This window comes from Lagopus muta, chromosome 11 (genome assembly GCF_023343835.1).
Source record: "Lagopus muta isolate bLagMut1 chromosome 11, bLagMut1 primary, whole genome shotgun sequence".
In the NCBI taxonomy this organism is placed as follows: domain Eukaryota; kingdom Metazoa; phylum Chordata; class Aves; order Galliformes; family Phasianidae; genus Lagopus; species Lagopus muta.
Window position 1 is genome coordinate 2,376,563 of NC_064443.1, and position 16,394 is coordinate 2,392,956.

Sequence of the window (16,394 nt, forward strand, 5' to 3'; positions counted from 1 at the left end):
TGGTAAAATTAATCTCTGCACTCTCTACTCTGTTAGCATTCAGTTCTCTGGGGTCTGCTGCTGATATAAGGCAGCATGGGGTTTGTCTGGAAAAGGTAGGTTGTGTTTTTATCCCACTGTCTTTTGCATACAGCTTATACTTGTCCCCTCTAACTCTTGTGTTATGTTGCAGACACAGGTTGGCCGATTCGCTCCTCAGTTTTCAGGATACCAGCAGCAAGATTCCCAGGAGCTCTTGGCTTTTCTTCTAGATGGCTTGCATGAGGATTTAAATAGAGTGAAGAAGAAACCTTACTTGGAGCTGAAGGATGCCAATGGCAGGCCCGATTCGGTATGGTGCTCTTTGCTAGAGAATAGGGCAACCAGTGCTCCTGAAGGAGTATAAATTGGTTTTGTCATGCTTCCTGCCCACTAACCACAATAATGCCTTCCCTGCAAAGCCACTATACCCAGGAAGAGAGAATCCTGTTATGCCTTGTGGCCTAGATGGTTCTTCATGGCACCTTGCAGCACAAAGCTGTTGCTCTGTGTTACAGCAGAGCTCTGTTCTTCCTGCCAAGCAAGAAAGTACCTTACCATACCACTGTGACATAGGTTTTCAGTGGAAAAGAAGTTTGATCTTGTACTGAGCTTTTATATAACAAGTAGATTGCAGTTACCACTACAACCTTGTCTCTTGACTACCTCATCACACTGTCAACTTCCAGGTAGTCTGGACAGCAGCTGTCAGCATCAATTTGAGGCAGATGCTGTCTGTGGACTTTGGGAGTGGGGATGCATGTGGAAGTGCAGGGAGACTAAAGAAATTGTCTGAATGAGTGCCCTGGGTTGTAAGCAGTACTCAGACAGGCTGGGGTACTCAGCTGTGCTCCCTTGTGGCCTCTCCATGTGTGTAACCTGTGAAGTGTTACATTGAGGTTGTATGAAAGGTCTGGACAAAGCAAAGCCAGAGCTAAGTTTTATGCAGAGTTGAATCACTGTAATGTGGTCCTGCTGTGGATCTGGATGAATTCCTAATGTTTAGTAAGCCAACTGCATCTCCTGCACAGGCTTCTCCTGATTATTCCTCCTTTCTGGTGCTGTGGAATGGATATAAAAGCAGTTTTACACACTTGGGGTCCAGTTACCCACTCTACAGGGGTACAGGAAAATGATTCTTTGATGCCATTTCTTGACACAGGCCTGAAAAATCTCATGGTCATTTTTTCCTCTCTACCTTTATCCTCTATCAGTACTGGTATGAGAGCACCTTACAGACACTTCTGTTTGTCTGAAGTTGGCAAATGCTGTGCCCACAAAGAGATGAGACGCATAATAGTGGAATGTCTTTCTGTAGGTGAAACCACATTCCTCTTGATTGGGTTTCTGACTTTTGTCGTGGTACAAACAACTGCAGTGTACTGACAAGTGCAGAATCCACAGTAAATACACAGTCAGGGTGGCAGTAATGCTCATAAAAGCCAGGTAAAACAGTTCTTATTATTTTTTTTAGGAAGTATATGTGACTCTTTATTTTTCCACTCAACTGACAATAGCTTATAGGTTTTTTTTGCTTTTTTATGCAAATGGCAACAATGCTTGAAGTATATTTATTCCTTTTTTCTCCAAGCAGTGGTGGTGGGTGGGGTGAAGAGGACACCCAGCTCTGCTTCATTTTCTTTCGGTGCTTCCACTTCCCCCAATGCAGGAAGTACACAGATTTCTGCCTTGTTTTCAAACTGCTGTACTTCTGGCTTGATACAGGGCCTTAGTTTCACTGTGAGAAATCCAGGTGTGTTAGGCTGAAAATAGAGTGTACACCCCCCTTTCTATGAAGATTTTCTCTGTATGTATTGACTTCCTGAGTTTGCTTCCATCCCCATGCTTGCTGTGCCTCGTGTTTGTGAGAGTTAATTCTTAATTTCTGTTCTGTAGGTGGTAGCAAAAGAAGCCTGGGAGAACCACAGACTGCGGAACGATTCTGTCATTGTGGATATTTTTCATGGTCTTTTCAAATCTACCCTTGTTTGTCCCAAATGCTCCAAGGTTTCTGTGACCTTTGATCCCTTCTGTTACTTAACCCTTCCACTGCCTTTGAAGAGAGATCGTCTCCTGGAAGTTACCCTGGTGTTTGCAGACCCGCAGCGCAGACCTGTCCAGGTGAGGCATGGCTAAGGCAGGAATTTCTTTATCCCAGTCTCTTCCTCTTAGGTTTTAAAGAGGTGGCTTAACTTTTCCTATGGTGAGGTTACCTATGTGATACACTGCTCTGTGAGGGCAGGAATGCGTTTGCATGGTCATGTTTGCCTTATATTACCTTGAAAGAATGCAAAGGTGAAGCTTCTCTAAACGAGTAAGGATTTTCAATTTCATACAAATGGGGGAAAAAGTCTCTCTTGTAAAAAGAGAGGTATGATTTGATTGCTTTTAAAGCCTGTTTTTTTCTGAGGTAGGTACTGGTATCTACTTTCTCTTTATTTCAAGTGAGCCTGTAGGTGGGCACACACATAAAGTAGCCTTGTAGTTGCCATGCTTGTGCACAAGATCTGTGGCACCCAGAAGCTCTAATGGTGGATAGACATTGACCAAAGGAAAAAGTAAAGCAGCTTTTGAGGTGTTGCTTGGCAGTATTTGCATATGTTGTGCATTAGAACCTTTGATTTATATAGAGTGTCATCTTGGGGGTAAGGGGTTGGTAGATGCAGTGGTGATGTGTGCTAAGTTGGTGGTGAATTTTGATTCTGCTTTTTGTACAGCTGTGAAATCAAGGAGAGCTGCACTCATCACCAAGGTTTTGTAAAGAGAAGGAACAGAAGAGGGATTCACTGAAGAGATGGGAAACATAAATGAGTAGCATAGGGACTGGAAGCGTAAATTGTGCTTTGAAGAATTGAGATAAATCAAAGTTGCAGCAGCTGGAGCTCTGCTGGCTGAACTGGCCATGTTCAGTCTCACATCCCCACCTGCTGTCCTCCTGACAGCAACTCTGTGCATATTGTGATCTCCCAATTGGGATGCTAGAGGTATGCACCACTGCCTTTCACCTCTGGTGTGTGACACAGGAGAAAAAGTGTCTCCACTACGTGGGTTGTGCTAAGAGGAAGTGAACTGTAAGCCTGTGATGGCCACGGGTGAGGGTACAGATGGATGGCATAACCAAGAAGATCCTGGTGAATAATAGTGAAACATAACTCCTTGTAGTCAAGGCAAGTGTGCTCCATGTGGCTCCCTCAAGTGTGTGCGTGCCTTTGAGTCCTTCTCTAAAGCATACGGTTCTGATTCCCAAAGGAGGAAAGGCTGGCTGTGACCTTGAGCAGAACTAGGCATTCCAAGCTGTGTTTTCATATCCATTTGTGTACACAAGTTTGTTTTGCCTTTGCTGAGCATTATCTCTCTTTTTAGTACCGGGTTGTGGTGCCAATGATGGGGGCCATCTCAGATCTCTGCGAATCACTCTCCAAACTTTCTGGGGTTCCTGCAGAAAACGTAAGGATAAATGCAGCGTGGTGACATTGATAAATCTTTGCTGTTCTAGAGGCATTTTGATGTCTTAGTTTTTAAATGTATAATGAGCTGAAGGATGTATTTCTGTTATTACTCCTTGAGAGGTTTGAATGCAATTTTTGACTGAAAAATATTATAAAAAAAAAAAGCATGGAAATCATCTGTTCAGCCACCCACCTCCCTCTCCAGTGTTTCTGACACTGTAATTTCTTAGTAATGTGAGTTGCTCAGCCTGTTTTGAGGCCACCTCCCCTTGGATGGCCTTATAATAACAAAGGAATTGGGTGAGCTTTTTATAAAATGAATGGTTTTGTAGGTGATGGGGGAGATTTTCAGGATATCAGTGTAACACTTCAATTTATGTCAATATTTAGCGAGTTATAGATGGAGTGGTCTTTGCCTAAAATGTTACATTTGAGCTGTTGTTGCCAGCAGACAGACTTGCAGCTGTAGTATCTCATCTTTTCAGTACCTCTGTAAAATCAGTCTGTCACTTGCTTTGTTTTTCTGATCCACCTTAATGAAAGCAGCTGATGAGCTCCTGGTGCTGTTAAGGAAAACAAAGCACTGATGCTACAGGTGCTGAAAATTCTCATGGGGAAAAAAAAACAACAAGTGTTGCTTGAATTTAGCACGCATGAATTTATGTAAATATTTACTACAGTCTCTTTGCAACTCTCACTTGCTGTTCCAGATGGTGGTGACAGATGTGTATAACCATCGGTTCCACAAAATCTTCCAGGCGGATGAAGGTTTAAATCACATCATGCCGAAAGACGACATCTTTGTGTGAGTAAAGTGGGAAGATGCCACGATGCAGAGAGTGCTGAGAACCAACATGGGTGTTACAGCACACAGCTAACCATGGCAGGGGTTTTGCTCTGTCTGTGTCCAGCTGCAGAGGACTTGTTTTGGGGAGCATGGGGGCCTGTGGTGAAGCTGAGGGTTCAGTTGTGCTTGATGTTTCCAGTGCATGTGGTGGATGAGACAACCTGGATCGTCTGGGTGGAGAGCAAAGGTTGGGTTCCTCTGTAGCAGCTGGTAAAAGATGGGAAGTACAGCACGTGAAATGCAAAGCAGACTTTGGAGTTAGCTGCTGAGCCTGGAGCTTGTGAGGTCCAATGAGATCCCCATCAGAAGCCCCCTCTTTCTCTTATGAGATAATCCACTGCAAGCTTGCTGTTTGTATAAAAGCATTGTGCAGTGGTGTCCTTGGGTGCAGTGAGTGGGATGCTGTTTGGTGCTGTTCTGTCCTGCTATCTGTTGTGAACTCGCTGAGGAGTCAGGCCAGACTGTTTCTGAAAGTTCTTGTATCATTTGTTTTCTTCAATTGCAGCTGCAGATCAGGCTGGTTAAGGTGCTATGAAGGACATTTGGTGTCTGTTTGTTGGGATATTTTAAGGCATTAAGTTGCTAGCAAACCTTTCTCCATAACTTAAAAATGTAGAAAAGCAAGAAGGATGATGTTATAGAGATCTTTCCTTAAGTCCAGCATGGAGATGCTCCTTGCTGCCCCTCTCCCAGCAGGGTACTCTTCCTTTGAGAAGCTAGGAAATGGCAACAAAGATGTTTTCCTGTGTGTGTAACCTGTTGCATGTTCCTTCTCAGAAAGCTACTGTGTCTGAGTTCATCTCTGCTCCTGCACTGAACCAAAAGCATTAGCTCAACTGCAGCCCTGTGTGTGTTCATTTGCAGTCGCTGTGAGGCCGTGCTGTGAGTCGCTGTGTCCTTGTGTGGAGGCCTGATTGTAAATGAGGCCGTGCTGTGAGTCACAGCAGTGAGCTGACCTGGGTTAAAAATAGCTGTGCGAGGAAGAAGAGAGACAGCAGGAGGAAACCTGGCTAATCCTGTTCTTCCATGGAACCCTCTCAAGATGTTTTCAGCAGCCTGGAGCGCCTCTCTTATGGAGACAGGCTGAGGGAGCTGGGGTGTGCAGTGTGGAGAGGAGGCTCTGGGGAGACCTCAATGCAGCCTTCAGTGCTTGAGGGAGCTTATAAGCAGGAGGGGGGCTAACTTTTTACATCATCTGATAGTGATAGGATGTAATGGAATGTGTTGTCCTTTGATACAGCTGAGAAATATTTTCTTTCTTTTAAGTCAGTGAGGAAAACTTGAGTGCCTTCTAGAAAGTGTTTTGCTCTTTGGGTTTGAAGTCACCTCTAGCTCTGCAGAGAAGGGGTGGAAGAAGAGTTGATTTGTATGACTGAAGCATGGCTCTTGTGCTTGTCATGGAAAAGATCTTGTGCTGAGAGGTGATGTAGTTGGGTGTATATGCTGTTTGCACTGTATGGTGCGTCTCTTTTCTGCTCCTGAAAGAAAACTCTCTTTGTATTGATTAATGAAGGGCAGCAGCTGCCTTGTATTAGAAAGTATGGTAGTGTTTTTACGGCTACAGCAGTTTCACCCCAAATTCACAAATTAAAAAGCCAGGGAAGGGGGGGGTAACACTGTTACCGTCCAGTCTTTGTTTTGCACTGTGTTTACAGTGGGTATTGCCACAGAATAAACCCCAAGAAGACTTTCTGTGGTGTTGAATGGGACTGAGAAGGTCACAATTTATGTGCCAGCAACTCTGTAGGCTGTTTGTTTATTGTGGTAGGAAAACACTGTTTTTTCCCTAAGATTTGTTCAAATCACTGGAGTGCCTCATGTAATAACGTGAGTCACAGGAGAGGTCAGTTTTCTGATATTGCTCCTTCTGCTAGAATCAGATGAGAAATCTGCCCCATTTCAGGACATTGTGCCTGCAGTGCAGCAGAGCTGATGGAGAGGTACGGCCCTCAGCTGAGGAAAGAGATACTGGAGTGGGAGATCTGCTAATGATGGTACTACTTGCATGGTATGTTCTCAGGTACAAAACATCAGGAGGGTTTGAAGTTGATACATGTAACCCAGAATATGACTTGAGGACCACGAGCTCATTTAAATTAAGGATCTTTTCTGGAATCATAAGGCCTTTTGTATTTAAATGCATGTAATATTCACCATCTCAGATGCTCAACCTATTTCCTCTTATATACTGACCATCTGCTCTTATTTTCCCCTTGTGTTCAGTGGTTTGGCCTCCTGCTGGCATGCTGTAATGAGTACATCTAAATAGGTAACTGAAGTTAGATGGAAAGTTTCTTTCACTGGAAAGGGCTCAAAAGTACGAGTAACCGAGCAATTCTAGACTGAGTTTAATCAGTACAGCATATTCAGAGAGAGATTTCTCAGATGCACATTCTCAAAATTTGTATTTAAAAATTGCAAAATTCTCTGTGGGGTCCCATGGTGGGTTTTTGTCCCTTTGGTTTTTGCTGGCTGTTGTCATTCATTTGTTTTTCCTGATCTCCACAGCAAGGAAACAGGGAAGCTGTAATGATCTGAAGTTCATCCCTGCCTCTTACCAGCACTTAAGTCATCCTTTTAACCTCTCAGTAGTGTCCTCATCTGAAATGCACTCCACCCTCCCACTTGAAGAAGCAAAACAAGGTTGTGTTAATAGTTGCCTGTGGCTGTTTGCTAGAGCTTGAGACTGCAGAGAACCAGCCTGCAGTGCCTGGGGGAGCTGTGAGGCCCCAGGGTTCCTGTTTCACCAGCAGCTGCCATCCCAGTGGGTGTCCTCATGCCCTGAGGCTCAGTGCTCAGCTGATTGCCCTCTGGGTGGGCAGCAGAGCAGGAGGGGCAGGCTGCTCCTTTTACAGGACTGTGACATTATGATATTATTTTACGAGTGCTGTTCTTGGTATGGGAACCGAGGCTGTTAGCTGATGCCCTGGTGACTTTTATTTTTTGTAAGAGAAATAAGGTGTAATGGTTTCTGAAGCTTTAGGGCCTTATGGTAACTTGGCAGCTTTTGCCTTCTGTCCCATTCGCAGCACCACCTTAAGTTGCCTGAGGATGGAGATGTGTCAGTATCAACATTCAGTCTCCTGCAGTATTTTCTCTGGCTTTGCTGAAAGCAGTGGCCAAATATGGGGCTGCATATGAGAGCAATATCCCATTGCTTTGACATACTTCTGGTTTTAGAGGGCTGTGTGCTAGCCAGCTAGTGAGCTAGCCAGCCAGTGAGCTGCATGTATCTCCATTTGGAAAGCAGGGAGACATCTCATACCATAGATCTGTGCCCCTTGGGCACACTGGGTACTGCAGTACTAATACTGGAATTGTTGCTGTCCTGCTTTTGGCAATAGTATGTTTGATTTCTTGCCTTCAGATTTAGGTCCCTGTATGGGTTGCTTTCTGAGCACAGTGTCACTTTCCACGCAGTGCTGTGCTTAAAGTGTCACTGAGTGGAACTCATGCAGCACGGAGCAGCACTGCAGCTCAGCTGTGCTTTGTTCTCTCACTGCCAATTGCTCGCAGAGGGGAAGGGCCTGCTGGTAGAGGCATTTAAATGTAGACCATACTGTTGAAATAATGAATATATGTGAAAGGTCCTGTACAAATATTGAGCTTGCACATCCTAAAAGAGATTTTAGTGGTGAGAAGAGCTGTGTTTTGGTGTTTGTTTTTTTTTTCTATTTTCACTTTAGAGGATGGGGAAGACAGGTCAGCTTTGTGACCTTGCAGTGCACCTGGATGTTCTGAGGCATGCACAGTGAATGGTCACCTCCTACCAAAGCAGTGGGAGATGTGGAATTTTGATGCAGGTGGGAGAAGGAGACTCCTTGGGCTCCATTTGGAGCCGACAGCCATTCTTAAAATATCTGTTCTGAATGGCTGTGATGTGCTTTTCCTTCCAGCTGGTCTGTTCCTGGTTTACTCATTCTTGTTGTGTATCACCTATTGTAATAGTAAAAGAGGAAGAAAAGTGAATGTTACCGGACTTCCTGTTTTTTAAGTGATTTTATGTAACTCATATGGATCCACGTGCAAGAGGACAACAGCACACGTGTTTTTCTCCAGAGAAGGATGGCTTGGAATTATGATTCTCCAAGCCTTATGCGCTTCTCTTTCTAATCATGGCAGGCTTGGAAATGAAGTATTGCCCTGCTGCAACATTTGGTAGCACTTAGCAGCAGAGCAGAGGGTAGGGTAGGTGCTGAAATAGCGTTTTGTTCTAGATGTAAAGCAGGGCCTCTGGCCTGACACGTGGGACAGTGCAGCCAAAGCACAATGGCACTAACCCACTTCTCAGCAGCACTGTAAGTTATTCTCCGGAGGCATGATATTCCTGTGGAAGCTCAGAGAGATCTGTGGCAAATGACCAGGAAGTCACTGTGTAAAGGTGGTCTGCAAATCAATTTGACAAAACGAGCCCAGTGTTTGTGCTGAATGCTCTCCTTCTCCAGGCTAAGCAGGGCGCAGCGTTCAGCACGTCACTGCAATGCTCACTATTTCTTTCCCTTAGGTTCCGTGAAGTCCAGCCCCACTATAGGACCTCCGGCTCCCGCTCCAATCTAACACCCCTCATGTACCATGCTGGTGATGTCACATCACCCAGAGATCCTGCTGGAGCTCGGAGCCGGCCTACAAGGGGTCAGGTAAGTGCCACCCAAAGGCAGCCTGCACAGCCCTTATCTACTTGAGCAGGACTCAGTATTTCTTCTTAGCTCCTAAGGCCTGAGAAGAAAAACGCTTGGATTCATAAATTGGATGTCTCTGATCTCTTAGCCTGGCTAATGGGGCGTACAATATAACGTGTGTAATTCACACTGATGGAAGTCTCACAAATTGATTTGCAGGTCACCTTTAACCTATAAAAGTCATATAAAATATATGTTTGGTTTGCCATGAGTGTATATGTTTGCCTTGTCTTACAACATGCTTTGTTCTACGTTTAGGTAAGATCGTGGTCTTGAAAACCACAGCTGGCTGCAGGCAGGGCAGATTTGTCACCGTGACAAGCACAGCAGCTATTGCACTGAGTTGCATCAGCAAACTGCCTGGTGTGACATGTTTGAGATAGCTGAGACTGCAGCAGTTTGATCTAGGAAAGTGATTGGTAGTTACTTTGAAATATCCTTTCTGAAGTGTGCTTCATTAACTTGGAACTTAACTTTAACTTGGAAAAATGATGCTGGTTGAATTCCCTCATCCTTTTGCTTGTTTTCTCGGTTGCTTTTGTTATACCCTGACCTGTGATCCATGCAGTGTTTTCCAGTTGCGTTTGATGTTATTTACATCACAGCATTTTGGAGAGAGTTATGGTTAATATATCCATGCATTAGGTTGGCATCTAGCTGAGAGCCTTTCCTGCTAGTAGTGACCTTTCATATAGTCAGTTCATATAGTCATATGTAGTTTTTCATGCTCCCCTGCATTTGCTTAACATTAATCTACCGGGAGACAAGTTAGCTGCTTCATTGCTCAGCATCCCCTTTCTGAGTGGCAGCCACAGCCTGAAGCTTCCTGGTGCTGTTTTGCAGGATGAAGGCTAGTCAAAGCCATCCTGCTCTACTGTCACTTAGCTGCTTTCAGACACTTTGCAGACCTGTCATGAATTACTAACGCAGCTGGCCGGTGCCCGTCAGTTGTATAGACTGATGCAGCCCTATAGGTTTATAGTATCAGCTCTGCTGGTTCTGAGACATCTCTAGTGCTAGAGTACAAGCTGTTCTGTGATGGAGTAGACAGAGGGCCACTTTCCTAGTCAGGAGTTTGTGAGGTGTTGTTTTGGGGGATGCTGCAGGCTGTTTGTGAGAGATGTATGAGTAATCCTTAGCTTTTTTTATCCCATCTGTGCCGTCACAGAGGCAGGGCTTAGTTCAGGACCTGTGTGAGGATGGAGTATTGCTGGGGGCTCCTGTGATCAGCACTGCAGGTGGTGTGAGAGGCAGTCATTGGAATGGGGAGGAATGTAGGCACCTTGGACATGTTATGTACTTGTCTGCTTGGTGGGAGACCAGCTCAGAGGGTCTCCTAGAACCTGCAGTTAACTCTAAGTAATACACTGTAACTGAGTTATGTTGTGTTACGGTGCTAAGTGAAATAGTTCTCTTTATAGTTGCTTCTCAGGAAACTTCAGAAGGTCTGGTGCTGTTGTCTAGCTGAATAGCACCAACAGCATAGAAAACATCAACGGCCATTCTTAGTGAACTGTTAGATCCACTTTTTGTCGCTTGTGTTCTTGGAGGGGTATTTTTCTTCGTGGCCTCAAGCTGGGAGCAAGGCTTTTGTTTGAGTAGAACGGAACAGAACTGCAACTCTGCAATTTGTTCCGCTCCATCCTCTGCAAGGGTGTGCTGAACAGGGGCAGAAACCTGTTTCTTGGCTCTTGCAAGAAAGGAAGTGGCATCCCTAATGTGCAAGAGCTGTTGGTGTGTCACCTGAGTGTCATCTCAGTTGTGTAGTGACAACTTCCATGAAATCTCTTTTTTTCAGTTTTAAGATGGGTCTGGGACAGGTGACTCACAAAGCTAAAGAGCACTGTCACTTGGACATCCTGAGGATAAGTCCTTTGTAATGAATGGTCTTGAAAGCCACGTTGGGAGCGAGAAATGCAGTAAAGTTGGACCACGTGGTTTCTTCTGACTCTCCTATCTGTGAATATCTGATTTTGCTGTTGCATCCAGCGGCACAAATTGCAGTCAGTCTTCTCACTGCTCTCTGGAGCTGCTTTTCTTCCAGAATGTTCTTGCTGTGTGCACTGCTTTTGGATTTTTCTGCAAAGCAGGTGTTTTCAAGCTCTTGGTTTTCTGGAGTCCTGGCTGGTTGTGGTGTAAGCTCAGACCTGTAATGGTACAAGAGGCTGAGGGGGAATGTAAGACCCCAAGGAACTGAGAAGATTTCTTTCTCCAGACAGAGCAAACATTGTCTCAGTGATCTAAATGTTCATGTAGCATCTTCTCACTGATCCCATGATCTGTTTGAAACATCTGATTGTCAGAATAACGTTTGGGGAGGTGAGTGGTAACACAGATGTGAATTAAGAGCAAAAGGCAGAGGGAAGGTGGCAGTCAAGTTGATGGCAGGTATGTACCCTGTGCCATTGTGAGTCATGGGAAGCGGGCAGGAAGCAGCTGTGTCTGTGCCAGGAAGGCCAAAGTACAACCTGTATTGTCCTCAGGAGATCCTGGTCGAGAGAACTGTTGGACTGACTTGATATTGGTTCTGCCTGCTGCGCTTCTTGGCAGTAGAAATAAGTAACTTGTGGACATACCTGTCTTTCAAACAGATACGAAGTCTGCAAGCCAAGTGAAGATGGCTCAGAGTACATTACTTTCTCTCTTTACTTTCGGGAGAAGGCAGTGAGGCAATCCAGCAGCACTTCAGGGACCATACTCTTTGGTCAGCCACTGCTGATATCTGTGCCAAAGCACAAGCTCACTGTGGATCACTTGTATGGTGTTGTTTTGGAGCGGATCAGGTAAGTCACATCTGTACTTTAGTGCAAAATTCTAGTGTTAGCTTGCTGAATTAGACTGTAACAGGATCACTGCATCCTTTTTGATAGCAAGATTTTTTTCCTTGATTTGTTTGTGGAGTACCAACCAGTATTTGCATTGTGCTGGTGTCTGGAGGCCACAGGGACCTCCTGAAGTGCTGGTTGTCTGGGCTCTGTAAAAGCTGACTGTAAGATAATACTGGTGGTGGTCTCATGGGAAGTTACCTGCTTGGTGCTGCAAACCAGATTAGGAGCAGCGCTTGGGAAATATTGTGAGGGCTCTCACGTGGCCACCGTAACTTATTTTGGTTTCCTATCTAATGCTTGTAAGACTTGGCACAAGCATTGAGAACATAGACTTACTGAGCTGTTTTTGTTTGACTCTGAGAGTTGAGAGTTTTGATGCTGTGTGTGGTGAATTCTGGTTCGCTGAGAGGGTTGACAGGGTGCAGTTCTTGTGATGTACAGTTCTGTTACAGCTGTGTGATTAAAATGTTCCCTCTGTTTAGTCGCTACGTGAAACTCCCCGTGGCAGAAGAATACTCCACACCTTGCCCAGGCAGAGGAGCGTGCAATGGCTCCAGCAGTGTGGCTGAAGGTAAAGTCTTCTCAGAATGGCTTGGAAGCTTTTGTTATCATGTGGTTTGTGCTGTGTGTAGTTGGCTTGGGCTCCTGCAGATAGTTTTTAGCACTATGTGATGATTACATTGCACTGTGGTGTAGGGCTGCCTTTCTATGAAGACAACCAAATGCAGCCTTTGTCAATTCTCTTTTGGGATGTTTATTAGAGTGTGCTATCAGGTCGTGTGATGTGCTAAGCTGTGTTGAGTATATTTCCTCGTGTCTGGCAGGAGGATGTGAACCCTGATGTTTTACCTGGCCTTGGTAAAGGATAAAATACAGCTTCAGCTGCAGTCGTTAGCAAGCACAGATTTATTCTTGTGTGTTTCTTGTTTATTTCTAAGTGATCTGTGCACATCATAGCAGTCTTAAGCAAGCAGCTGTCAATGTGAGGTGTCAGTCTAAACTTTTCCCTGAAAGTCGTCAATATTGGGCTTGTTTTAAATTTTGCCAGGTGACATTGAAGAGATGGAGCATCAGGATGATGGACCGGAATGCAGGGAGAAGCTGGCAGAAGTTGATCCCTGCCACACTGAGGGTTGCATGCAGGTTGAACCAACGAGAGACGTGCAGCCTTGTAAGAAGCAGCATTTCACTTTTAGCCTTGTGAATTTATATGGGACCTCTGAGATAAACTCCATTGTAGAAGGAAAACTCTTGAAATTGAATGGTAATTATTGTCCTGTTACAGTTTCTCTTCTTCCTCCTTACACCAACAAATTGGCAACCAAAGTTTTTCTTCTTCTAGCTTTTTCTACACTTGCTATTGACTGGGATTCTGATACACGGAGGCTGCTCTTTGATGAACAGGAGGCACAGGTTGTAGTATGCTCTTTTCATAAGTATTCTGTGTGTAAACTTAGTACAAGGCATAGTACACAGCATGATACTTCAATAGATCACAGTAATAAACAGTTGAAGTTATGTGTGGCCCCCTGCTTAGAGTTGGAGTCAACAACATGGGGTGAGTTGGTTGGGACAAGGACTACAGGTCTATTACTGTTGATCTGCCACCAGCATTCCTGAAAGTAGATACTTTAATTTCTGTTTGTGTAGTTCATAATCCACTGAAATTAATAAAAAAAAAGGGAACCACGCACACAAACCCTCTTCCTTACACTTCTTACCAACAGACCACACTTGAACGATTGAGTGGCTTGGAGACAAGAGCTGGCTCACTTGAAAGTCAGAATCAACTGCGATTACTCCTCTGGGAGTTGGTAGCTTCTTTGCCCCACTGTCATTTTGGTTTCTGTCAATCATTTAAGTACATTTAGCATATGCCATAATGATTTAGCATTTGTTGAGTATTCTTAGTGTCATGCAGTGTGCTTGAGCAATGCCATATGTTTGCACAGCTATCTTTTTCTAGGAGTTTCATAACGTAGTCAGAGAGCAGTTCAGGTTCAATGGTCTGTTTGTCACCAGGCTATGCAGATTGATATTTAATTTTTGCTCTAGCTATCGTAGAACTATGTTGAGTGTTTTTTATCTGCTTTTTGTGTTTCCAGTCTCTTTCACACCTTCTAAGCTTATTTTTGTACTGAGGAAATGCTAATTCTGGTAGATGCTAGTCCTATTTTATGGCTGCTAGAGTGTGAGGAGTTGTAACTTCATCGGGGAGCATGGGGAGAGTGGTAACTGAGGTGGAGAAAGTGCAAAGGACTGTTCACAAAGCAAGGAAGGGATGGCTGGAGGCTCGGGGTATTTGTGTGGGCAAAGGGGGCTGGAAACCACCAGCAGTGTGAACTCGGGCACGTTATTTTCACAGTGGCAGGGATTAAAGTCTATGTGAATTGAGTAAAACATGCATCTCTTTCACTAGGCGTGTGAAAAGCATGCAAGTGTGTTACAACCACAGAAGATGAAGGCAGTGGTAGCCCTTAAAGACTGCATAGAGCTCTTTACTACAATGGAAACTCTCGGTGAACACGACCCTTGGTAAGAGCTTTCTCCCTTTTTATATACTAAAAAATGCTGTAACTGCTTGAGCTCATCATTTGTCCCAGGATTCTGGTGATTTCTCAGGTCTGTCTTTAGTCTATGGGAGATGTCTCTTCTGTGGTCAGTTCACTCAGTAGGCTGTAGGCATGGGCTAATGAAGAGTGGTTTTTTTCCTTGTTTCCTGCTGCCTTTAAAAAAGGCACTGTATATGTAGAGATCTATTTTTAATTCCCCACCATACGTCTGCCTTTCAGACAGCGTCAGAAGAAGCATTTGTGGTATCAGTGAAAGCAGGTGGCTACTTAAAGGTTTTGCACTATTTTATTTCCAGCTTGTGCCAGTCTTGAGGCACTCTTAGTTTTGCCTAAATCCCCAGTCCAGTAGGATGTTCTACCAACAGAGTGAAAGTAAGTGGTAGCTTAGAAACCTCCAAGGAGTTGCACGTTCCATAAGCCAAAAGGGGCTTCTGTGAGGTAGGGACTGAACCACATTACTGACATATCCTCTGACTACTTTCAGTTTTCTTGTTTGTACTTTTTCCGCAGGTATTGCCCTAACTGCAAGAAGCATCAGCAGGCCACAAAGAAGTTTGACTTGTGGTCTTTGCCCAAGATTTTGGTAGTGCATCTGAAACGCTTCTCATACAGCAGATACTGGAGGGATAAACTCGACACTGTTGTGGAATTCCCGATCAGGTAGGATCCTTCCTATGAGCCAGTCTTCATACAAAGAGCTGGTCAAGAGGAATCTAGTTCTGATGCTTGATGTTGTGTGAGCTCGTTATTAATGCTGTAACTGGGACAGATCTGTCTTATGGCTTTGAGCTACAAGACAGCAGGCATGAATTGGTAATAGCCTCCATGTGCAGGACACATCAGCAGTTTGCCTGCTGCTCTAATCCCTATTGCTCTGCTACTGGGCAGGTGGAGTGGGCCAATACGTTACATGTTAGAGTCACTCCTAGGAAGGCCAGGAATGTGCATCAATTCTGACTCAATCTTTTTTTTTTGTTTGGTTAATCTTAACATTAATCTGTTCCACACATCTCAAAGAACACCAATTAACAGGCAGGTATTGTTTCTTTTGGAAAAAAAAAAGATTAAAACGATGGGTTTCCTGCTGAACCAGATGTATACAGAGAATTGAGGAAACTTATTGTGCGGTGTTGTTTGTAGTCCTGAATGTTGCAAAAGTATGAGATGAAAGCCTGCCTCCTCCCCGCCTTCTGCTTGTCAACATTCTGCAACAGGATGCTGGTGTTCTTTGCTGCTTCTCTTTTACTTTTTACTCCACAGGGACATGCTCAGAGTTGGTTTTCATTCGGCACCTCCTTCTCAATTGTTTTGCAGCACCCCACGAGTTTAGCAGGACCTGCCTTGTGTTGGCCGGCCGATGTTTGGGTCTCTGTGCTGATAACTGTTCAACATGAGAGCACAACACGTAGCTTCACCAGTGCTGCGTGCTAACAGAGCTGCACTGATGTGAAAGTGCAGACTGTTGGCATACTGATATTTTTGGATTTCCCTCCAGGGGTTTAAACATGTCTGAGTTTGTCTGTGACCCAAGAGGAAGCTCCTATGTCTACGACCTCATTGCAGTTTCCAATCACTATGGAGCCATGGGAGTAGGCCACTGTGAGTCCCTTTTTTTTTCTGTTCTTTCCTGCAAGGACTTATGCAGGAGGGATGGGAGAAGGGCTCTGTGCACTGTGATTTACAGCAGCCCTCACCAAAAGTTTCTAGTACAGTGTCAAACATGAAACTGTGGAAGGCTAACTCTTGGACAGCCTTGCATGGTTGGTTTGAGATTTGAATGTTACTGGTGCGGTGCTTCCCTGAGCTGCAATTTCTTCTCCCAACAGACACTGCCTATGCAAAGAACAAGGTGAATGGCAAGTGGTACTACTTTGATGACAGCAGTGTATCGTTGGCTTCAGAAGACCAAATAGTGGTGAGTACTTGGCCTGAAACTAATCTGAGTTTGTGCTAAGGGTGGCTTCTTGCTTTGGGCACTGTGTTTCTAGCCAGCCTACATG

At 44.6% G+C, this 16,394-nt stretch overlaps 1 protein-coding gene across 1 annotated transcript in view; it reads left to right on the forward strand.

The window, feature by feature from the left end:
- Positions 1-16,394, forward strand: part of USP4 (ubiquitin specific peptidase 4) — a 29,655-nt gene that overhangs the window by 12,880 nt on the left and 381 nt on the right. Inside the window, exons 10-21 of the mRNA XM_048958030.1 lie at positions 173-331; positions 1,915-2,139; positions 3,382-3,465; positions 4,178-4,272; positions 11,585-11,776; positions 12,304-12,392; positions 12,870-13,085; positions 13,164-13,234; positions 14,241-14,356; positions 14,905-15,054; positions 15,890-15,993; positions 16,221-16,309. Of these exons, the coding sequence (XP_048813987.1) occupies positions 173-331; positions 1,915-2,139; positions 3,382-3,465; positions 4,178-4,272; positions 11,585-11,776; positions 12,304-12,392; positions 12,870-13,085; positions 13,164-13,234; positions 14,241-14,356; positions 14,905-15,054; positions 15,890-15,993; positions 16,221-16,309 (1,590 nt within the window). The remainder of the gene's footprint in view (positions 1-172; positions 332-1,914; positions 2,140-3,381; positions 3,466-4,177; positions 4,273-11,584; positions 11,777-12,303; positions 12,393-12,869; positions 13,086-13,163; positions 13,235-14,240; positions 14,357-14,904; positions 15,055-15,889; positions 15,994-16,220; positions 16,310-16,394) is intronic.